The 24,245-nt window shown below is 56.6% G+C and overlaps 1 protein-coding gene across 4 annotated transcripts in view; it reads left to right on the top strand.

The window, feature by feature from the left end:
• The first annotated feature begins 590 nt into the window (after positions 1 to 590).
• Positions 591 to 24,245, top strand: part of SH3TC1 (SH3 domain and tetratricopeptide repeats 1) — a 53,963-nt gene continuing 30,308 nt past the window's right edge. For 2 of the 4 annotated variants that reach the window (XM_082633059.1, XM_082633056.1), the window contains exons 1-2: positions 16,892 to 16,972; positions 22,620 to 22,798. In XM_082633059.1, the coding sequence (XP_082489185.1) occupies positions 22,633 to 22,798 (166 nt within the window). In that variant the 5' untranslated portion in view covers positions 16,892 to 16,972; positions 22,620 to 22,632. Of the gene's footprint in view, positions 679 to 915; positions 938 to 16,891; positions 16,973 to 22,619; positions 22,799 to 24,245 lie in introns of those variants that run through there. The other 2 variants (XM_082633057.1, XM_082633058.1) reach the window with 2 other exon arrangements.

The raw sequence follows: 24,245 nt of genomic DNA, 5'->3' as shown, positions 1-24,245 counted from the left end.
GACTCATGAGGAGCTACTTTGGGAAATGGTCTCTCTGGACACCCTGAGATCTGCTGTTGCCTCGCACAGGGCCCAGCACACAGCAGTTGCTCAGTGGATGTTTGCTGAGCTCCCAGCTACCGAAACCAGCCCCAGCAAGAGGGGCGAACTCTTCTTGGACAGCCTAGCAGTGTCCAAGGGCCCATCCTCCTGCCTCTCTGAGGTACAGGGACCAGGGAGGTGGCACCTGTCACCTGGCATCCCCGCATCCCCTGGCACACAGGCCGGTCTGGGAGTTAGGCTGCTGCTCTCCTGCAGCCAGCGGGCCTCACCTGCCCGCCCAGCTCAGGAATGCTGACCGGGATTACTGACTTCCATGGGCCATAAGGAGGAGGAAGGTCGTGGAGGAGACTCAGCCCCTTCCCGGCGGGGCGGGCTGACCACGGGCACAGCCAATGACCCGGGCTGACAGCTCAGTCCGCCTGATCGGAGCCTGGAGGGCGGGCTGGCTGCAAATGTGCGCCTTCCTGCCTGGGACAGGCATCGCAAGGCCGGGGACCATCCTGAGGGGCCCCGGGAGCCTCCCTCCCTCCCTTCTTGGCAGGGTGAGTTCCAGACCACCGGGCAGGACTGCTCTAGGAGGAGCCGCCCCTACGCTGCAGCTCCCAGCCCCACGTTGAGGGTCACCTGCCGGAGCAGGTGAGGCCAGGGGAGGGTGTGCGTGTGTCCCCCAAACAGTCCTGGCCGGGGAGCGGCAGGGCAGGGCTCAGCTGGCCCTGCGCCTGAGAAAGGGGCCAAGGGCTGGTGGTGAAGCTGGACGTTGTCAGGGTGGCAGTTGTGAGGCAGGGAGGTGCCTCCCCAGGGGTGGGGCTCGTAGGGGGGAGTTGGGAGGGCTCTTGAGGGCCCAGGAGGCAGCAGCCCCGGGGATTCTGATCTTGGCTGAGCCCCTGGCCTGCGAGTAAGTGACTCCCCCTCTGAGCCTCAGTTTGCCGTCTGCGAGATGCGGGCGTCCGTGCTGGGGCTCAGGACGGTGTGCCCAGGGGACACGGCGCCCGTGGCCCTGGAGAGGAACAGGAGCCCTGGGCTGGGGGCCAGGTCCTGGCTTCCCCTTGCCTCTAAGGCTGCCCCGCCCGCCCTGGGCATCAGCACTGGGGGTCTCTGCTCTTCCTCTTTCCCCCAGCCTCCACACCACCCCCCAGGGGCCAAAGTCCCTGCGACACTGGGCAGTGGGCCCGAGAGTGGGGATGGGGCGGAGGTGGAAGGGGTGGGGAACGGCCTTGCCCCGCGGCCCTGGGGTGCACTGCAGACCTCAAATAGACTGATGGCGGGGACAGGGTGGGGTGAGGGGCAGCCCTGTGGCCCAGGCGAGAATGTGCCTGGTGACCCTCCCTCTCTCCCTCCCCACCTCAGGGCTGCGTGTCAGGCCCCAGGCTGAGTTTTGTTTACACAAAACAGAGCCTACAATTCTCAGGTGACCTGTGGAGGGGCCTGGCCTCACGCTGGATTTACAGAGGGGGCCCGAGGCTCAAGGGGGCATAACTTGTCCGAGATCACCAGCAGGTCATGGCTGGAGCCGGGGCCTCCGCTGAAGGCCTGCCTCGGCTCTCCCAGTGCCTTGGGACCACAAGGAGAGCGCAAGGAGAGCCAGGCTCGGCCCCTCTCGCCCTCCTTGTGCAGCCTGGGCTGCTCCAAGGCTGGCCCAAGGCCACATGGCAAGTAGGCCTGGGACATGCCCTCCGGTGTCTTTGGGCTTTCATCGTTCTCTCTCCACACTTGCAGATTGTTCCACCTTACTGGGCCTCTTTAAAAAAAAGATTTTTTTTTTTTAAATACATGGACTCCCGTATTTTTTTATTTTTTATTTATTTATTTTTGGCTGTGTTGGGTCTTCGTTTCTGTGCGAGGGCTTTCTCTAGTTGTGGCAAGCGGGGGCCACTCTTCATTGCGGTGCGCGGGCCTCTCACTATCGCGGCCTCTCTTGTTGTGGAGCACAGGCTCCAGACGTGCCGGCTCAGTAGTTGTGGCTCAAGGGCCTAGTTGCTCCGCGGCATGTGGGATCTTCCCAGACCAGGGCTCGAACCTGTGTCCCCTGCATTGGCAGGTGGATTCTCAACCACTGAACCACCAGGGAAGCCCCAAAAGATGTGATTTTTTTTTTTTTTTTTTTTTTTTTTTGCGGTACGCGGGCCTCTCACTGCTGTGGCCTCTCCCGTTGCGGAGCACAGGCTCCGGACGCGCAGGCTCAGCGGCCATGGCTCACGGGCCCAGCCGCTCCGCGGCATGTGGGATTCTCCCAGACCGGGGCACGAACCCGTGTCCCCTGCATCGGCAGGCAGACTCTCAACCACTGCGCCACCAGGGAAGCCCAAAAGATGTGATTTTTTAAGAACAGTTTTATTTTTTTAATTTTTATTTATTTATTTATTTATTTATTTATTTATTTATTTACTGGCTGTGTTGGGTCTTCGTTGCAGTGTGCGGCCTTCTCGTTGCGAGCACGAGCTCTAGGCACATGGGCTTAAGTAGTTGTGGCATGCAGGCTCAGTAGTTGTGGCTCGCGGGCTCTAGGGCGCAGGCTCAGTATTTGTGGCGCACGGGCTTAGTTGCTCCACGGCATGTGGGATCTTCCCGGACCAGGGCTGGAACCCATGTCCCCTGCCTTGGCAGGTGGATTCTTAACCACTGCGCCACCAGGGAAGTCCAAGAACGGTTTTAGATTTCCAAAACAATTGCAAATATAGCACAGAGAGCTTTTGTAAGCCCTACCCAGTCTCCCCTATTACTAACATCTTACATCGGTTCCGTACATCTGTCACAACTAATGAACCAATATTGATTCATTATTACTAAGTGAAGCCCATACTTCATTCAGGTTTCCTTTGTTTATACCTAATGTCCCTTTTCTGTCCCAGGACCCCAGAACCCCATCGAGGACCCCATGTGACATTTAGTAGTCACATCTCCTAGGGCTTCTGGACTGTGACAATTTCCCAGACTTTCCTTCTTCTTTCTTTTTTATTTTTTGAAGTAGAGTTGATTTACAATGCTGTGTTAATTTCTGCTGTACAGCAAAGTGACTCAGTTATACATATAAATATTCTTTTTCATATTCTTTTCCAGTATGGTTTATCACAGGATGTTGAATGTAGTTCCCTGTGCTATACAGTAGGACCTTGTTGTTTATCCATTCCATATATAATAGTTTGCACCTGCTCATCCCAAACCCCCACTCCATCCCTCCCCCACCCCCACCCCCTCGGCAACCACAAGACTGTTCTCTATGTCTGTGAGTCTGTTTCTGTTTCATAGATAGATTCATTTGTGTCATATTTTAGGTTCCACATGTAAGTGATATCATATGGTATTTGTCTTTCTCCTTCTGACTTACTTCACTTAGTATGATAATCTCTAGCTGCATCCATGTTGCTGCAAATGGCATTATTTCATTCTTTTTTATGGCTGAGTAATATTCCATTGTATATATGTACCACATCTTCTTTACCCATTCATCTGTCGATGGACATTTAGGTTGTTTCCATGTCCTGGCTATTGTGAATAGTGCTTCTATGAACATAGGGGTGCATGTATCTTTTCGAATTATAGTTTTGTCTGGATATATGCCCAGTAGTGGGATTGCTGGATCATATGGCAACTCTATTTTTAGTTTTTTGAGGAACCTCCATACTGTTTTCCATAGTGGCTGCACCAGTTTACATTCCCAACCGACAGTGTAGAGGGTTCCCTTGTCTCTATACCCTCTCCAGCATTTACTGTTTGTAGACATTTTGATGATGTCTGACTGGTGTGAGGTGATACCTCATTGTGGTTTTGATTTGCATTTCTCTAATAATTAGTGATGTTGAGCATCTTTTCATTTGCCTGTTGGCCATCTGTATAGCCTTTCTTATTTTAATTCTTTTGTTTTTGAGGAGTTTTGGTTTGGTGCTTTGTAAAATGCCCCTCAATTAGGAATTTTCTGATTAGACAGGGATTATGGGTTATAATCTAATGCTAATTAGTTTTTTTTACTCAAGTTTTTCCAGCTTTGGCCACTGGGGGCTCGGGGCTCTTTCAGCTGGCCCTGCGTCCCTCTGACACATCTCATCATGGTGGGATTTCATTCATTTGTTGCTTCATTCATGTCCTTCCTTACTTTTCTGCCACTACAAGCCAGGCTCATCGTGTCTCTATCCTGGCCCAGTCCTAGAATCAGCCATTTCTCCAAGAGTCCTGATTCCTTTTGTGGGAGAAAAGTCTTAGGAACCAAGATTTACCTGCACTCTGCGTGTGCTTGTTGCTACCTGGGTGTCTTTTAGGACCTCTCAGCAGATGTGTATGTGTATACGAACCCATGTATAAACACATATGTATATGTACACTTATGTGTACACATATCCATGTAAATATACATATCTATAAGTTAGCCTGTATATATGCGTACACTAGCCCGTGCATACTCACGTATCTATAAGTGTCTATTCATGTGTACATGTATTCATATATATACACATATCTATAAGTTAGTGTGTACGTATGTGTATACTAACCCATCTATATACACAGATCTGTAAGTTAGCATGTATATATACATGTATACTAACTCACATATACACACATACCTAATAAGTGTATCTATATGTAACCTGTGTATATCTATCAAGGGACACGAATTCACAGCGATGTCTCCACCTCTAAGCCGTCACTCATGGATCACTCCAGCCTCCTCTCCTTGGTTTTCTGTAGCTCCCACTCCAACAGTGAGAAACCCGGCTGTCACCACCCACCACCCATTTACATAATTATTCACATTCTGACTACTGGACACATATAGAAGCATAAGATTTTGTAACCCAGGCCCCCGTGGGGAACAACGCGACCAGCTAGATTCCAGGGCACATGTGTGAGGTCTTTTGCCTTCAATCTTCAGCCTCCACTTGTTGCCAAACTGACGTGCAGGCAACTCTCCCCTCTCTTCAGTGACGCTGTTTCGTACATTTGTAATACTGTTCACTGCTTTGTCGTACTCTGCATCCAACCTGGGATTCCCCTGTCCTCCTAAATTTGCTTTATTTGCATGCATTAAGGTTCACCTTGTGCTCTAAAGTTTAAAGTCTTTTGACAAATGCACAGTGTCAGGTATCCACTGTCACAGGATCACACAGAGTTTCGCAACCTGAAAAAGTCTCCCAGGCTTCCCTACTCAGCCCTCTGAGGCCACTGATTTATTGATACTTCCAGTTTCTTTTCACAAATGCAAAGTAATATGAAGATATTTTAAACTCCCGTTTAGAACACAAAATAGCATACAAATCACTCTGCATCTTGCTTTTTTCCCACTTAATGTGGCTCAGAGATCCTCCCTTGCTGGCACATTGAGACCGGCCTCATGTTACTCTTCGGTGCAAGTCTGCAAAATGATTTATTTGACACCTGGGTCATTTCCGAGAAGTCACTGTTATAAAGAGTCCCCGCCCCCTCGGAGCCCTGCCATCTCAGAAGCAGGCAGTCATCTGCAGAGTGATGCCAGAGGCTGCCAGGCAAAGGGTGAACACTGCGGTTTTATAGGAGTTGGCTGGTAACCCAGCCTCAGATTGGCCTAGCCCTGGGCTCGCCGCAGCCCTGCTGAGGGTGTCCTGACAGATGCCGGCGGCTGTGGAGCTGGGAGGTGACAAAGGGTCTCTTGGGACCACTTTGCACTTGCAAGCATCATTTCATGCATTTCATGCATTTCATGCATTTCAAGGACACGGACAGTTAGGAACTGTCGGTGTTCAGTCCCCATGGTTTTCTGTAGAGTCATTGGTCTCTTCCTCCAGCATTGAATATGGGGGTCAGCATCTCGGGTGCGGTTTAATTAAAAACACCTGCTGGGAGAGGGCCGGGTCCAGCCTGACTCGGAACCAAAACCCGCAGCAGATTTTGTTTGTTAAAAATGAACAGTAAAGGGACTGAGAAAAACAGCAGACGAATCCTAGCTAAAGTCCAATCTGCAAAAGTATCTGGCCAGTCCTCAAAACTGTCAAAAGTCATGAAAAACATGGAAAATCTGAGAAACCATCACAGCTCAGAGGAGCCTAAAGAGACATGATACTTAAGTGTGAGGTGGTGTCCCCAGTGGGCTCTGGGGACAGAAAAGGACACTAGGGAAAAGCCAAGGAAACCGAATGAAGTATGAACTTCAGTTAATAGTGATGTATCAATCAATATTGGTTCATCAGTTGTGACAAACATACCATAACAACACGAGATGATGTTGCGGAAACAGGGCGTGAGCACGTGGGGACCTCTGCACTGTCATTGCAACTTTTCTGTAAATCTAAAACTATTTTAAATTAAAAAGTTTAGTTAAAAAAAGAAGAGCCACTGAAACAAAACAAAATGAGACCAAAAAAGAGCCACTTAAACAAGTGAAGGGACTAGAGGCTGTGCTCTACAGCTGCCTGGGCTCAGACCCCGACCCACCGAGTCTGAGGGTCTGCTTGCTTGGTCCATGTGCCGCCCCAGAAACTCTCTTTAACGAGTCATGTCCACCCTCAACCGCATCTGGAACCTCGGCACCATCCTATAGGACAGGACTGTGGTCCCATTTCATGGATAGAGTGATGGAGGCTGAGAGAGGTAAAATACCTTACCCAAGCCACCCTGTTAGCAAGAGGCCAATCTGGATTTAGGGTAAGTGAATGAGAGCCAGGTTAGAGCCTGCAAGTGGCTGGCTCTGATGAAGGGACCAGAAAGAAGGGGAGACTTGTAGCAGACGCACAGGGAGGGGTGTGCAGTGAGATGGTCAGTGCCCCCATGAGGCAGGGGCAAAGGAAGAGCAGTTTGTTCCCCTCTTCTGCTAACTCCTCCCAGAGCTGGGAGCAATCTGGGAGGCCTCCCAGAGGAGGTGATGATTGAGCAGGGTTTGGTAGGATGTGTAAGGGTTTGCCAGGCAGCCAAGGGAGAAAAGAAGGTGTTCTGGGCACTGGAGCAGCCTGAGCCGAGTCCTCCCCACGAGAAATGGCCAAGTGTGGGGATGTGCGGACTTCTCCCTTCTTCCTGCTGCCTGACAGGGTGTTTGGGGTGGGTGATGATGAGAGACCCAGAGGCAGAGAGCTCCCGGGCCTCTCCTGGCCACCCTGTGCCCCTGTCTTTCCCAGAGGAATGTGTGTTTCTTGTGTCTAGAAAATCCTGGCCTTGTCTGCCTGTCCCTTGGGTTCATGACTAGAGTCAAAAACCCAGACAGGAACTGGGGTGGGGGGTCCACTTTGACAGGAACCCAATCAGTCTCCTGTAAGCCTACCACCCATGGTCCTGGTCCCTGAGCTTCAGTCACCAAGGCCCCCAGCCTGGACAGCCTTTGTCCTCTTTTGGTCACTGTTGCCTAGATGCAGATGCCGTGATGAGGTCTGTCATCTCATCCTGTCGCTTGGCCCCCATGTGGGCCACTTTCCTTCCCGTTCCTGGTAAGGGGCTGCAGGGGCTGGCTGTGCGGGCCCCTCTCACTGTGGCTGCCACCCACCCTCCCTGCTCACTACCCATCCAGCCCTGCCCTCTGGCCGTGCTGGGACTTCTACCTGAACCTCCCTTGCCTGCTCTGACCTATCTTCCAAGGCCCTGCCCAAATGTCACCACCTCCAGGAAGACTTCCCTGACTACCAATCTGAGTTAATCTCATCACTCCTCACTCCTGCCACCCTACCCCACCCCTGTACATGCTAAATTTGGGTTTGTCTGATGTTTTTCTCATGGTGACACTGGGGTTATGGGTTTGGGAGAGGAAGGTCACAGAGGTAAAGTGCCCTTCTCATCCCATCCCAGCAAGGGCACCTGCTGTTGACATGACCTATAACTGCCGAGGTCGGCATGTGTGCCCAGGCCAAGGTGGTGATTGTCAGGTTTCCTCCCATGAAATTACCCTTCCCCTCTATTTCCATGAAGTGCTCCTGAGAAGGAAGTCACCTGCCCAGCCACGCCTGAGGGCTGGGGAGGGTGGAGCAGCTACATAAGTCACTTGGAATTCTGCAGCATGGGAGATTTGCTTCTTTCTCCTCCATTTACTACTTAGTTATGCAATCTTTTGTTTATATCAGTATGGATTTAGGAATATTCATTTTATACCTGGGGTTATAATCCAATACAACTTTATTTTGTTCCTTAAATTGTCCCAGCTTCCGCCATCGAGACCTCTTCTGTCATCCCCTGCGTCTCTTGGACATAGTCCCATCATTGTGGGGATCCATGGATCTATCAGCTGTCCATTGATCTGTTGTCTGTCTATCTGTCTGTCTGTCTGTCTATCTATCCTCTCTATCCCATTTCCTACTCCCTACAACATGTCCCAGGCTCGCTGTGTACATTTCCTGCCAGGGAATGTGTTTCATGTGCCAAGGTCAGGCTCGGAGCCCCCTCCTCCAGGCAGCCCCCCCCCGGCTATCTCCAGTTGACATGGGGGCTGTTTGGTGGCCCCGGCCTCTCTGCTCGCCCTCTGTCACAGTCACTCCGACTGTTTCCTTGGCTGTCTTTACCACTAGGCCGAGAGCCCTGGAGGGCAGGGTCGCCTAATTCATCCATTCACTCAGGTCTCCAGTGTCCACACTGAGCTAGGCACAGGGTGGGGCTGGGCAATGCTGTCAGCAGCCGGACCCTGCCCCCGCTGGCCTTAATGATAATAATCGCTCTCCTTTGTGGGCTCCCCTTCCCCACGCCGGTGGGGGCTGGGCCTGGGCAGATGACGCAGGGCAAGAGTGAAGTACTCACCAGGGTTCACACCTGGGCAGAATCGGTGCTCTTCGCCACCTTAGCGTGTACTGTGCGGGGTCAGCATGGCATTAATAGGACTGGCATGTGAGGTGCTGGGATGGAAAATCTGACCTTTGTGAAGCCAGGAGGGCTCTGTGGGGGGAGAGAGGTGGAGGCCGTGCCCTCCTGCATGGTGAGGGGAGAACCTGGGCTCACACCTGGATTGGCACCAGATCGGTGGGTGCTCCAGCCAGGCCCCCCACGCCGTGGCCTGTGAAACCTGCCGCTGGGTGGCTGGGCGTGTGAAGGGTGCAGGTGTGGATGTCCACCTGCAGCGAGGCTGCTGCTCAGAGCCTGTGGTGGCCTGTGGATGAGACCTGAGTCCCTCCCACCCAGCTGCCATCCTGGAGAGCCAGGAAGAAAGGGGGGAACTGGAAATCAGGCAAGAAGAGACAAGTGAGCGTCCTGTATGGCTTTGCCCTATCCGAGGCAGTAACTCAGGGGGCTACCCTTTCTGAGAGTCTGGGACAGGCAGGTCCTGCGCACAGAGGCTGCTGTTCAGGTGCCTGTTTGTTAGTCATTCAACAAACACTCGCAGACTTCCCTGGCAGTGCCCTGGAGGGTCCTCGAGTGTTAGCCTAGCGGCAGCCTAGAGAAAAACCCCAGTTACAGCACAGATGTGCCCAGGGCCCTCAGGGCTGGGGAAGGGGTGTCTTGTCCACATCAGCGAGGCCTCAGAAGGAGGAGATGCAGGAAGGAGACAGACAGGAGTTGAGGTCACAGCCTGGAGGAGAAGGTGACCAGGAAGAGGATGTACAAATGCAGGGGAAGTGGGGAGGCACAGGGGATCACGGAGCCCAAGGACCCCAACCATCGAGGGAACGGGGTAGCCTGAGTGTGACAGGTTAGTGGAAAGTGAAGGACCAGGTGCTGAGTGGCCGGTGGTGCTGTTTTCTGAGATTCGGGGGAGGGAGGGGTGGGTGGTGGGCAATGGGGGCAGTGGTCCAGTCCCACCGAGAGGAAGGCCTGGCATCGCCCCCAGGTGTGAGGTGGCACCTGGACTGTCAGTGTGGGCAGAGGGCTCTGAAGTGTCTGACCTTCACGCTCACACCTAAGAGCGGGTGTAGACAGAGTAGTGTGGCAGGTAGGCAGAGGGTGACCGCCGAGGGGCCAGTGAGATGAGGACAGGGGCGAACTGGATTTAGCAACACGGAAGGTGCTGGTGGCCTGGGCAAGGGCAGTTTCGGGGAGTGGGTGAGGTGAGACTCAGGAGAGGTACAGAGCTGTCTGGGGTAGAAGGCTCTGGAGGTGTCGCCGGAAGGGAGCAGAGATGAGAAGTAGCCAAATGGATGAAATGGATGAAACAGGGGCTGAAACAGGGGCTACCCCCCCAGCCAGCATCACCCACGTGTAGTTCTGGCACAGCAGGGAGCGACATCGTGGGGGGGGGGCCTTCAGAAATTCCCCCCAGCCCTCCTGCCCTGTCCCACCTGCTGTGGTGGGTCTTGGCTGGGAGGCCTCTGGGAAGTGTGTGCTGGGGCCTGGGTTAATGTTTGCACAGCCAAGTTCAAGATCCATCCCCTGGTGCCTGGTCTTGGATAATATCCAGAATTCCAGTGGTTGCCACACCCCGCTTCAGGAATGCTGGTGCTCTGGGGAGTGAGGGCCCATGGGATCGGGGTGTCCCTGGGGTCTCAGTTATGAGCTGGTGACTTCCTCAGGCTCCCAGGGAAAACAGCAGCCGTGAAGGCCACGCCGTGCATCCCAGTCCAGAGCCCCCTACTCCCATCTCCTCCAGGCAGCCGCCTCCTGGTCACCCACGACTCAGGGGATGGATGGTCCAGGGCAGTGGGACGAGCCTGTCCTATGATGGGAGGAACCTCTAAGACATGGCCACTGCCAGCTGTGTGGCCGCTTAAAACCCCGTCCCTTAATTTTATACATATATATATATATATATATATATATTTTTTTTTTTTTTTTTTGGTTGTGTCAGGTCTTAGTTGCAGCTCGAGGGCTCCTTAGTTGCAGCTCACTGGCTCCTTAGTTGTGGCATGCAAACTCTTAGTTGTAGCATGTGGGATCTAGTTCCCCGACCAGGGATTGAACCTGGGCCCTCTGCATCGGGAGCGTGGAGTCTTAACCACTGTACCACCAGGGGAGTTCCCACCCCATCCCTTATTTTTTAAAGGAGGGGGCTGCTTTGAACTGGTGGGTACCCCAGGGCCCCCCTAAGGATGTGACAAGGAGGACATGCCAGTCCGGGCCTTGCTCCCTTATAGGCTGTGAAAACAGCCTTTGTCCTTTCTTACCAACTTCCTCCGAGTGCCCTGTCACATTATTTGGGGTGTTGACGGGGGAGCACCCCTCTTCTGAATGCGGAGGAGTCCCAGGCACAAATACACCCAGGCACCTGGCCAGCTCGTGGGCCGAGGAGGGGAGACAGGGGAGCAGAGTCAGCGATTCCTGGGCCGAGGGCGACGCCTGCCCGGACACAGCCGGATGGGCGGGGGCCACGGCCACTGCGGGTGGCGTCTCTGGTCCACAGGAACAGCTGACCGCTTCCTGCAGGCCTTCGACCCGGCCCGGGTGGCCATCAGTCATCTGGAAAGGCTGTTTGGTCCCGATATCCTTGTTTTGCAAAGAGCAGTTCCTGAAATCACGGGGCCTAGAGCTCTGTTCATCTTTGATTGGGCCTGGTTTCAGCTGCTAAGGCCAGAAACAACAAACACAGACCGAGCTCTGCTGAGCACACACATGGTTCTAGCCCTTTCAGCAGGTCCAGCGGCAGCCGGGTGCCAGGCTCCAGACTAGCAGCTTCTCTCTCTGTCCCGGGCTCTGACCTCAGACTTGGATGTGCAAAGGAAGGACATCTCAGGCAGATTGCTCCTTAGACCCGGGTGGGACTCAGGAATGCACTGGCCTTGGAAGGAGTGTCTTTCTGGGAGATGGCTTTAGTCGGGTCACATCTGCATCTGACAGATGTGGAGCCAGAGACCAGGAAAGGTGACGGGGCGTTGCTTGGCGTGGACCAGTGGGAGCACTGGGTCCACCCCCTCCTGTGACCTTGGGTGAGGGGCTTCCTCTTCCCAAGTCTCAGTCCCCCCGAAACCTGAAGGACGGACTTTGCTACCTCGCAGCCCAATCACCTGTCTTTATTGGGAACATTCTTAAGTGCTGGTTCTCGGTAACCCTCGATAATTTAGCAGTTACAGTCCTAACCAGCGGGAGGAGGGAGGAAGGGTGCAGCTTCCTGTATCGTGTCCTGAGCCAGCGTCAAGCACAGGACGGTCTTCAGCTCTCTGGTCATTACTGGTCTTCCAGGCTGCCTGGTGCTGGTGCCGGCTCCACCATTCTCTACTGAGTTGCTCTCCTAATGTTACCGAATCCAAGCTCAGTCTGCTCGCTGCACTACAGGCCAATAAATCGGGACGAGGTGTTGAGGCAAGGAATAGTGTCTTTGTTTGGAAAGCCGGGCGTCTGAGAAGATGGCGGACTAATGTTCTAGAGTACCATCTTTTTAAAAAAAATAATAAATTTATTTATTTATTTAATTTTTGGCTGCGTTGGGTCTTCGTTGCTGTGCACGGACTTTCTCTAGTTGCAGCGAGCGGGGGCTGCTCTTTGGTGCAGTGTGTGGGCTTCTCATTGCGGTGGCTTCTCTTGTTGCGGAGCACGGGCTCTAGGCGTGCAGGCTTCAGTAGTTGTGGTGCGCGGGCTCAGTAGTTGTGGCACACAGGCTCAGTAGTTGTGACTCGCAGGGTCTAGAGCGCAGCCTCAGTAATTGGGGCGCACAGGATTAGTTGCTCCGCGGCATGTGGGAACTTCCTGGAGGGCTTGAACCCACGTCCCCTGCATTGGCAGGTGGATTCTTAACCACTGCACCACCAGGGAAGTCCCCTAGAGTACCATCTTATCCGAGTCTGGATGCCAGTTTCTTTTATAGAACAGAGACAGGGAGGAAGTAAAGCAAAAAGGCTTTTTTTTTTTTTTTTGCCTGTCTTGCAAAATCTCCTGGCTTGGCCAGCCTCCGGGAGGGGATGCGTTAATTTCTTTTCTGCAGCCATTCACAGGTGGGCAGGGTCAGAATGTCTTCCTGTGAGGTGAACAAAGGCACTTTAGTTTAACATTCAGGCAGAGAGGCAGGGTTCCCCAAGTCAGGCCATTAAGTATGCTTGCAGCTATAGGCAGCATCCTTTTAGTTACTATAGTAACAAAAGCAACAAAAAGCAAAGATTAAAGTAAAAGAAACAGATCCAACATGGAGTCAGATTCTGTTCTTCCCTGTTTCACTAATGGTGAACCTTTCCACATCCCAATTCCAGGGTGGCAGGGGATGTTTTGTGGTGACTCCTTCCTGCATCCGTGGCAGGGTGATCCTGAGGGGCTTTTGCATGAATTCCCCATCCCGCCCCATTCTCTAGAGCAGGGCCCATACCCAGGGCCAAATCCCACCCCTGTTTTGCAAATAAGTTTTTCTTGGCACCAGGCCAGGCCCACTCATTTCCTGTCACCTAAGCCTGCTTTCAGGCTGTAACTGCAGGGTTGTGGTGGAGCCCACATTATGACCTGAAAAGCCAAACCTATTTATTCTCTGTCGCTTTATGGAAAGCATCTGCTGCCCCTGTTCTAGAATCACCTGTACGTCTTGCTTCCACTGTCTGGGCTGTTGCAGAGACCCAGCAGGGAGTAGTCCTGTCCCCCAACCCTACACCCACCCCCTCTCCAGGGCCTCTGCATTCCTGGGATTCACCATTTATGTTTATGGCCTGTGGTAACTTAACCCTCAGGGCGAGAGAGTGACCTGCCCCCAGAATCTGCAGCCACCAGAAGTGGCTGTGGGATGCTTCAGCAAGCTGCATACCTGGAGCAGGCCAGGCTCACGTGCTCTTCTGGCTGGTCCTGTCCCCAGGCAGACCTTTACACCTTCTCTCTGCCTAGTCCCTCTTCCTCCAAGAGTCAGCTGAGGAGCCTCCACCTCCAGGAAACCGTCCTAGATTTCACCTCCCTCTTCTTCCCCTTCCTTTGGCACATCATCCCAGTCTGTTTCCAAGTCTGTAACCCCAACTTGCCTGAGCCCTCTTGTGGGGGGGACTTGAATTCAGAACTGGGGTGATGGAGCCAAGATAGGTGGTGGCAGGGGTAGCTCTGAACCCCAAAGTGCAGAGCAGTCACAAGGCGGAGTGGGGGACCCACCAAGAGGCTGGACCACGTGCCAGGGAGGCTGTCCAGAGGATCCCAGCTGGGCCTGGGGGTTGGACTAGGTCACCTTTCCTGGCCCAAGACTGTGCTGATACAGCCCCTCACAGCCCCAGAGGACTGAAAATGCTCTAAGATGACATGACAAAATTACAAACTGCTTTTTGTCTTTGTAGGATCACAGTTGTTGCTATTTGCTCCATGAGTTAAAAAATAAGCAGAGGATGGAAGGCAGGGCACCCCACAGCCCCTGTCCCCCGGCTCTGGATGGCAGCCCAGGGCCAGCGTCTATGGTCTAGGAATCAGACGGGAGCTGTCCTGGGAGCTCATTGGGAACCTCCATCCACAATGGCAGAGCAGAGTCCAGGCGGGCTGAAGGTGGGAGGGGGCCACCTCAGACCCACAGGGATGGTTAAAGAGAAGCTGCAGCTGGGTTGCTGGTGGGTGGCCACAGGTTTTCCCACAGGAAGTTCCTGAGAGCTCTTCCTCTGGCTGTGTGTCTCATGCCTTAGACTGTCGGGGGTCTGCTTTGGGCCTGGGCAGCCCTGGTGTCTGCCTGGGGGCTGTGTGACCCGACCCGGGGCAGGTCCTGCCTCTCCTAAGCCCGTTTGCTACTCAGTCCAGTGGGATGGTGGTAATACACTGGAATGGCTACAATCCATGGATCTAGCATCTTTTTGGCAAGTGATAATTGGAATTTATTACAACCCTGCAGGGATCAGAGCTGCTGACGTGGGAGGGCACTTACAGATCTCTAAGCCCAAGTTGACTATTTAAAAGGGAGGAAGCGAGGCCCAGGGGGTGACAGGCTCTCTCAGGGGCACCCGAAGCCTGGGCTGGGCTGGGGTTGAAACCAGCCTCTTGCACGCAGGGCTATATATAGGGCTGCCCTGTGGTGCAAGTTCCAGGAGGGACCCCTTATTTGGAAAGCCCCTCCCCACCTGAAAGGCTTGCATTCTTCCTCTGGAAGGCTACTAGGGTGCACTTGTAGGGTTGGGGTGTACTCTGTGAAGTTGGGGTACAATATGCAGAGTTGGGGTGCTCTGTGCAGAGCTGAAGGATGCTGGGCCCAGTGGGGGAGGCTCTTGGAAACCCCCCGGCCTTGGGCCAAGAACGCAGCTACAGAGACAAACAGGATACGGGGTCTCGGGCCGCAGCGGGGCACAATGGCCAGGAGAGGAAACGCGTCCAGACCCTTTTATGGATGTGGAGCCGGTCTGGGAACTCTTTCAACACAGTTTCCAGAAAAACAAAGGGAGCAGAAGCGAGCAGCTGATGTTCTGCCCAATGTGGGGTTCTGGAGAGCCGGCTGGAGAACTGGGGGGGCCCAGTCCACAGACAGAGGCCAGGCTTGGGGAGGCCACACCTCCCTGGGGGGCAGGGAGAGCTGCTGGTGGGAGCGGCTGCCTGGCCCCCTGGGACCCAGGGGGTGGCGTGCAATCCTCCCCCGTTACTTGGCCTGTGGTCTTGGGGGACTGTGAAAATGGCCACCTGGAACCTCTGGCTCCTGCCTTGTGGTCCCCGGGCATGTTGGTGGCGTGTGGGGTGCGGCCCGGGTGTGGGCAGCCCGAGTTCTGGGCCTGGCCTTTCTGGGGCCCCCAGAGGGAGTGGCTTGCCTGCCCTGGACCTCAGTGGCCAGAGCTGCTCTGTGCGGGGCTTGAGCCTCATGCTGGCCCTCAGTGAGGACCTTGCCGGTGTGAGCTGGCCACGTGCCCACCACGTCTCCAGCTGCCCCCTCACGCCTGGGCTCTGGCCCACTGGGGAGGGGAGGGAGTTTGTGACATTGGGGTGACTGCATTAATGCTGGGAGTTGATCTGAGAAAGGACGGACAGGGTGGGAGGGGGTCATCCAGAAATATCTCGGCCCTGAGTGGTTCTCACTCTGGGTGACATTGCCCCCGGGAGACAAGTGTCTAGAGATGTGAATGGTTGTCACAGCTGGGGTCGGCTTCAGTTGGTAGAGGCCAGGGATGCTGCTAAAATCCCACAGTGTACATGGCAACCCCCTCCCTGGGACAAAGAGCAATCGCCCCAGATGTCAGCAGTGCCGCAGTTAGAAACCGAGCCCAGGGGCTTCAGTGTCTGTCAGACCTGGTTCTGGGCTCACCTTCTAGTTGTCACCGGCCTTGGGCATGCCCCATCATGTCCAAGGCCTCAGTTTCCCTGTCTGTAAAATGGGCACATTACCACTGAACTCAGAGATGTTCCTGGTCATGAAGCCAGGCCATGAGTGAAAGTCCAGCCTTTCTTAAGCACAGGACGAAGAAGGTGGCCCTCTGTTCTTGATTCCTGGGTCTGGGCTGGGGCCAGCAACCAGAGCCACACCCCTGCCTCCGTGAGGGCCTGAGAGCAGATGGGAGGCTAGGGCCAGTGGCCGACCCGTGTTCAGTTCCTGCTTCTTGTCTGAGACCCAGGAGACCCAGTTCTGGCTTCCCAGGCAGGGCTGAGATACCCTGTTGTCAAACCCAGGTTGGGCCTGGAGCCCAGCGGAAAGGCAAAGAGGGGAGGGGAGCAGATGCCCAGCTGTCCCCTGTGCGCGTTCCCATTGACTGGGCCAACGGGCCGGGGCAGTACCGGGGCAGAGGGAAGGAGCGGCACGTATGTGCATGCACGTGTGTGCGCGCATGTGTGTATGTTTGCACACACGTGCGCGCATGCATGTCTTGTATGTGCATACGTGTGTGCATGCATGTGTGTGCGGTAAGTGGAAGAGGAAGAGAGAGCAGAGCTGAGGTTGGGGGGGCAGCTGTCAGACTTCCCCAATCCTGGCAGCTGAGGCGGGGTGGCCTCCATGTCTGAGCCTGGGTGCCAGGCCGTGGGCAGGCGGGGCAGGGCCTGGAGCTGGTCCAGGACAGAGCTAATGATCAACCAGCCCTCGGGGGCGGTGCAGCAGCGTGGGGCCTGCCTCTCTCTGGAGGCACGGGTGCAGGGAGGAAGTGGGGCAGGAAGAAGGGGCGGTGGCGGCCACTGTGCAGTCAGCTGGGCTGCGGGCGGCGGAGACGACCTGCGGGGTGAGCCAGCGAGGAGCTGGGAGCGGCCGCCTGGTGCTGCAGTCCTGCGGAGCAGGGCGCAGGTATGGGGCGCTGGACGGGCGGGCGAGGACGGCCGAGCAGGCGTCGTCCACAGAGCTGGGTCTTGCCACGGTCGGATCTGAGCCGTCTTGCCTTTCACTTTCTTGGAGACTTTTCTGACCTTTTGGGATCGGGAGGGAGCAGGACTGGAGTCTGGGGAGGCCGGAAGGCTGTGGGCACTGGTTAGCGGACTCCCGGGCAGAGCTCTGGGAGCACCCCGTGCCAGCCGGCAGCCATGGCCCCAGTGATGATGTCAGGTTTGACAAAGCACTGTCACTCCCGTGATCTCGCTTGACCCCCACTTCATGCAGGCAACCAGCCAGCGCGTCCCGAAGGTCTGGCCAGGACGCAGTAACATCACCAGCAAGCAGGGTTCCGGGTCTAGGGGGCCTCAAGTGGGCCTCCACCCTGGGTTGACGCCACCTCTGGCAGACACCACATGTGTCCCGGCTTGGGTGGCACTGTAGCTGTGACCCGGCCACTCTGAGGTCACCACCCTTGGGCCTCCTCTCCATCAACAAACGGGACGAGTGACTTGACCAGGGGCTCCAACCGGAAGGTTCTAGGGGAGACCCAGACCCAAGGCTTCAGAGCACCAGGTCCTGCCCTGGGCATGTGGTCCCAGCACATCACTGAGACCCTCCCCCGGCCTGCAGTGGCGCCCCCCCAACCCGGCCGGGAGCCCCAAGCCCTGTCTGTGGGAGTTTCTTAGAGATGACAGATGGCAAAGCCACACTGGCGGTAATTAGTGTTGCGGGTCCCTTGGGGTGTAGCCTCCCACGGGGCGGGGGGCTGGGTATGGGGGGCGGTGCTGTGGCTGAACTTGTGGATAGAGGCATAACCATAGAGGGTATGCTCAGGTTCAGGGTGGGTGTCGAGGGCTGGACTCAGACCCACCTGGGTTTAAATCCCACCAGAGTCCCCCCGGCCAGGCTGAGTCGGCACAGCTGCTCACGGAGCCTTCAGGGCTCCTCTGTGAAATGGGCGCAGTGGTGCTCCTCCAGGCCGTCATGAGAACTAAGCGAGGACACTTAGCGCTGCAGGGTGGTAGCTCCTGAGAATAACAAGGCTTCCTGTATCCGGTGTTGAGCTAGCGTCTGATGCCTGAGGTCACTTAATCCTCCTCCCAAAACGCCAACTTTACAGCAGAGAAATTCAAGGCACGGGGGACCCAGGGCGACTACTCTCCTGGGGCTGCCGTAACAAAGGGCCACAAACTGGGGGCTTCTAACAAAAGAGGTTAATTCTCCACCAGTTCTGGAGGCTGGAAGTCTGAAGCCCAGGTGTGGGAAGGGTGCCCCCCTCCCGGCGGGGGTGGGTGCTCTAAGGGAGGGTCCTTCAGCTCTTGGCTGCTACAGGCGTCCCTGGGCTTGTGGGGCACATTGCCCTGGCCTCCGACTCCATCTTCACACAGCATCCCAGGTGTGTCTGTGTCCCTCCTCTTCTTATAAGGACCCCAGGCATGCAGGGACACCTCGGTCCTGTGTGACCTCATCCTAACCTCACCTGCAAAGACCCTGTTTCCAAATAAGGTCACCTGGGCTTGCCTGGTGGCGCAGTGGTTGAGAGTCCGCCTGCCGATGCAGGCGACACGGTTCGTTCCCCGGTCCGGGAAGATCCCACATGCCGCGGAGCGGCTGGGCCTGTGAGCCATGGCTGCTGGGCCTGTGCGTCCGGAGCCTGTGCTCCGCAACAGGAGAGGCCACGGCAGTGAGAGGCCTGCATACCGTAAATAAAGTCACCTTCTGAGGTTAGTGGTGGACATGACTTTGGGGGTGCACTGGTCACCCCAGTACAAGGGGTGACCAGACAACCCTCAAGAGGTGCTTCTTGGTGAGGTGGACGAGGTCTGCATGGCCCTCGAGGCATTTGTTCAGTACGGGTCCAGAGAAAGCTCTGGCCAGACCTCCCCAAACCATCTCCTCCCTTTGTCCAGCCCACATTTATTAAACGCAGCTGTAACCCAGGAGCACCGTCCTTTAATCCATTGACCTCCTTGTAGGAGGTGTTTTCATTCTCATTCTCTGGTGGGTAAACTGAGGCATGGGGCGGCCTCCCAGCCCACTGACCCCAGGTCTAGGTGTTCTGGTGCCAAACTCCTGTCCCCTGGGTTTGGGTGCTGGCTGGGACCTGGGGCCTGTTGTTGACGCATCAGGTGGCCCAACAGTGAGCAGAGCAAAGAGGTCAGACGCCACAGGAAAGGAGAGTCCCTGAGTCTCCGCAGGGCCCCCCGTGGGAGCTCTGGACACCCGCCAGGCTGCGGGCTGGGCAGCCCCTCCTGCAGTCGGGAGCCGGCAGCCTATGGGGCTGAGCAAGGCTATTTTAGGATCCAGCAGGGAGGGACCCTCCCAGGGAGACAGAGCCCACTTCCTCATGCGGGCCGTGACTAGGAAGCCCACACTTACGACTGTCACCGGCAGCCCTGCCTGATGGGCAGGCCCCTCACCAAGCAAGTGGGAAGTCCCCTGAGCCCCGAAGCCTTCTGTTTTCTCAGAAAACCGGCCCTGAGCTGCTGGGGGCAGGCCCGTGGGGCAGGGACGCAGGCGCTGTTGGGCTGGTCCTGACTCCTGGGCGGAGGCGGGGAAAAGAGTCAGATGCCCTGGGTGTGGGTTGTGCAAGATGCCTGGCTGTAGAGAGGGGGAACGAGGGCCCCGGCTGGGGGTTATAGAGACCCCACAAACAGGACCTGGGCAGGACAACGGGTCCAAGTGCCCTCCTGAGATGCTTCAGAAGAGCAGAACAGCGGGCATAGCAGCCTGGCCTCCAAGCCGCATGCCTCCCGGTCCCGGCACCCACCTGTGACCAGGCCACGGTGCCCTCAATGACAGGTGTGGGGCTCGCTGTTTTCAGAGTAAAGAGAGGAAGGAAACAGATGATGGCTTGGCTGGGGGCTGAGGAGGGTCAGACAGATGGAGCGGCACCCTGAAAGATGCCAGGAGGTCTTCGTGCGTGACAAGGGTGGGGACGGCCCCCGGGGACCAGGGCATGGGGAGTGCAAGGCACCAGGGCTTGAAATGACACTGGACATTTTAAAAAGGTTGCTGGAGAATTCTGCAGCAATGCTGCGTTCCTGGAACCTGCTGGTCCATGCTGCTTCTTCCTCTGGCAAGGGAGCACCCTCTGGCCTACTCCCTCCTCCCTGGGGGGGAGGGGTTGCCTAGAAGGTTACCACGGTGGGCATGGACAGGGGTGTGTGTGGGGGGATGTGAGTGTGTGAGAGAGTGTTAATGTGAGAGTATATATATATATATGTGTGTGTGTGTGCAAGTGTGTGTGTGTAGGGGATTGAGTTGCCCACCCCTCGGAGCCCAGCCCAGTTTCTCCATCTGTAGAACGGGGTGATGTGCTTTCCCCACTGGCTGCAGTGAACCTGGCTGAGGCACCTGGTGCATGCAGGTGTTGACAAATACTTGTGTCTGAGGCCCTCTGGGAGCCTGTGGAGACTCGCCACCACCCTGGGACAGCCTCGGGGCCGTAGTTCTGAAAATACTCCTTGCTGGGTCTGACGGAGGTCCAGCTCCCCCGATCCTGGTGAAAATTCGAGGCAGGGAAGTGAACCCCAGGCCCCCCCGCAGGTCCCACCTCCACTCTCTCCTCCTCTGTCCTTTCTGCACAAATACAGGAACGAAACTTACACGGGATCCAACGCAGCCCTTCTCAGGGTTTAAGATGCTCTGGCGGCTCCTCTGTGCGTTCACGGGGCGCTCAGTGCTGTGCCCCCCACAACCCTGAGCCTCATCTGAAACAGCCCGTGCCCCGTGTCCTGTGCCTCAGCCCCCAGCCCCCAGCCCCCAGCCCCGAGGTGACGTGACAGCTGCTGCCATCCGCCTCCGCATCTCCTGCCTTCCTGCCTGGGAATTCTCTGCTGTAGGAAGCGGGTGGAGCTAGGAGACCGGCCAGGGGGTCTCGGGGTTGTCCAGGCCCAGTGGGTTCTGAGCCCCATGTTCCTCACCAGCGTCCTCTGGTCTCTGCTGGGCCCCCTGTTCCCCAGCACCCACCGCAAGAGGGGGTGTGGGTCTGGAGGAGGCCAGACCTGCCTTCCAGTTTGCAGATTTGTCCCCAGGAAAGGCGCTCAGAGGTGTGCTCTCCTGTCTCCCTGTGCGGTCTGCTCTGTGCAGAGGGAATTCTTGCCAGCCTGGCCGGGGTTTGGGGTTGAACTCTCCCAGCTCTTCATCAGAGAACAGAGAGACCTGACAAGAGGGGCTTCCCTTGCACTTGCTTCCCGGCCTTGCTCTTGCTCACCCTCCATGTGAGTGAGCAGGGCCATTCCTGTCCCCTCTGTCCCTGAGGTGGACACTGAGGGCGGCGTGGTTGACTCCCGTCCCTGTGGATGGGGGCAGGGGGTCTGCCCCTGTGCCTCAGCCCTGGCCCAGGCTGCACACCCGCCCTCCCTGTCGCCTGTGCCTGGAAGGGGCTCCGTGTCCTGCTGTCTCCTCTAATTGGTGACCAAACCCCAGACCCTGGGAGCACCGTCTGTCGGGGTCGTAAAGGCCCTCACTCCTCTCTGGCCCCAGGAAAGAGTGGTGCGTAATGACCGGCTCTCGGGGGGGAGGCCCAAGGGCACCCCGGGAGTGGGGAGCGGTCTCTGGTTCCTCCCCGGCCACTTCCTCCTTTCCCGCCCTCTACCACCTGCTTCCTCCCCTCACAGGGCAGCCTGGGACCTGGCCCATTTCCTGCAAAACTGGACGGGGTTCTTCCCGGGGACTCTGCTGGGGTGCAGCCCTCTTCCAGTTAGAGAGACGGGGCCCACTGAGCCCCCCAGGACGCGGGCTTAGTTACAAGGAGCAGCAGGACCCCCTGGGAATCCGAGGCTGGAGTCACAGCCCAGCTGAGCCCCGTATGAAATGGAGCTGCATATTCTTCTCTCTGGAGATGCGCTGTCTTTGGGGGAGTCTGTCCCTCCCAGCCCTCACTGGGTGGGAGGTGCAGTGGGCTTATCTCTAAACCACGGTCCCGGGGTGTCCCAAGAGGACACCAGCTCTGTTCCCTGTTCTCACGCGGCCTTTATTGCTTCCATGTCGCGCTCGTTGTGGTGCACGGGCTTCTCGTTGCTGTGGCTTCTCTTGCTGCGGAGCACGGGCTCTAGGCGTGCAGGATTCAGTAGTTGTGGCACACGGGCTTCAGCAGTTGTGGCACGTGGGCTCAGTAGCTGTGGCTCACAGGCTCTAGAGTGCGGGCTCAGTAGTTGTGGCGCATGGGCTTAGTTGCTCCGCGGCACGTGGGATCTTCCCGGACCAGGGCTCGAACCCGTGTCCCCTGCATTAACAGGCGGCTTCTTAACCACTGTGCCACTAGGGGAGCCCCGGTGGGAACATTTTGAGCAGCCTCCAGGTGCCAGGATCTGAGCTACTTCCTCAGGGTCTGTTGATGAGCAAGGATGGGCCCCTACCTGCCCACAAGGACTTCCAACTGGAAGCAAACGTACGCACGTGTCTCCAACAGAGTCTGTTCCAGGCGGACTTGTGCTGTTTGGAGGGGAAATGGCCGGTGAGCAGAGCTCTGGAAGGCTGCTCAAGGATCCACCAGGCAAAGAGGAGGCATTCTCTCCTCTTGACCCCAGCTCTGGCGGCAGCATCCGTGCTGGTGCCGGCCGCCTGTCTTCCTAGAGAGGTTGCCACTGCTGACCCCTGCACTCTCTTCTCTCCACAGAGGCCAGCCCGGCATGCCGGGCCCTTGGCTCGGAGGCCACTGCGTCATGGAGGGCCCGGTGGAGAGGGGGCCCGTGGGGCCCTCGGGAGGCAGCGGTGGCCGCGAGGTCCAGAGAGCGGGAGCGAGTGCGTCAGCCATCTGGGGGCGAGCAGGGCCTGAGGAGGCTGCCGTGGGAAGCGGTGAGTGTGGCGTGTGCGTCCACCCTGCCGTCCACCGCGCCCAGGATGCAGCTGGATGCCTGCGCTGTCGGTGCTTGTCCTGAAGGAGGCTACGCCCAGTGGGCATTTACGATAGATGGGGACCCACCGCGTGCTTCTCCAGGGCGCGGCGAGAGGGGCAGGGGTTGGAAATTCTAGAAATGCAGCCCTGGGTGAGTTTATAGCTCTTGTACAGCTTTGGGTGCCCACAGTTCTGCTTTGTCCTTGGAGGTGAGTCCCGGGGATTACTCAGGACGGGGCATCCCTCATTCTTCCAGGAGGGCAAACCAAGGCCCAGGGAGGGGAAGGAAGCAGGGCCTGGGCCAGGGCCCGGGCAGGATTACTTCCTGAACAGCGGAGGATGAGGGGTGTGACAAGGGCCGAGGCATCTCCCACCCAACCTGCCCAGGTGTGCGTGAGAGGGGCTGTGCCGGGAGCAGGGCTGGACTGCTTGCCGGGGGACCTGGTTCCCATCCTGATTGTCGCTGGACCGCTCGACGTGGAAACCTGAGGGGTGGCCTAGGTGATCTCCAGGACCCCTCTCCCTAACTCCTTGGGTCCTGGAGGCGAGGAGGGAAGGGCAGGAGGAAGCCTGAGGTGGGCCCAGGACCCTCCCCGAGCCCAGGGCAGCCTGTCTCCCTGTCCTTCCCCGGGCTTCCCTTCGTCACATCGTCACCTTCAGCCTGGTCACCTGCTTAGTTGCCTCTAGGGCTCAGCACATAGCAGGTGCCCAATAAATATTGGAATGACGAATGATCGTTGCTTTGGGAGAATGGAAACAAAACCTCATACTAGGTGCCTGGCCCAGAGCCTGACGCCGTGCATGCTCGGTGATTAGAAGTATTTTTACACCTATTTTCTTGGTCCTTCTGGGCATAAGCTGAGATGGGAAAGGTCGGGGTGGCCTCATGGGTGCTGACTCCTGTAGTCAGACACCTGCCTGGCCTGGGGATCCCACTGGGTCGGGCGCCCTCCAGAGCTCGCCAGCACGCCACAGAGGAGCTGGGTTCCGCCGGATGCATGGGGGCCAGACCAGCCTCCCGCCTGGCAGCCCAGCCCAGGAGTGGCCGTGAGTCCTAGAGCACGGGGATTCCTGCCGTCGGTGCTGTGGCCAAGCCAGAAGCATTCTGACCGTGTTGCCAAGTGTTTCTTGCCCTACCTGCTCCACAGCACAGCTGGCATTGGCTGGCATTGGGGTGGACCTGTGAGCCCAGGCAGTGGGGTCTGGGAGCCCCTCCTGTCTTCCTGGGCTCCCTGGCCCCGAGTAGCCAAGTGACCAGTGGACTCTCACCCCATCCACCCAGAGCCCCTTCCCCTTTCAGCTTCTTTTGCAAATTGACAACAAAAGTCACAAGAAATAATATAAATAATTCCCATTTACCCCACCCAGGTTCCTCAAATGTTGACATTTTACTACACTTGCTTTCTC

The sequence above is a fragment of the Mesoplodon mirus genome (assembly GCF_964341445.2).
Source record: "Mesoplodon mirus genome assembly, chromosome: 2".
Classification (NCBI taxonomy): Eukaryota; Metazoa; Chordata; class Mammalia; order Artiodactyla; family Ziphiidae; genus Mesoplodon; species Mesoplodon mirus.
Note: the sequence above shows the minus strand (reverse complement) of the source record. Positions and strands in the feature narration are given on the sequence as shown.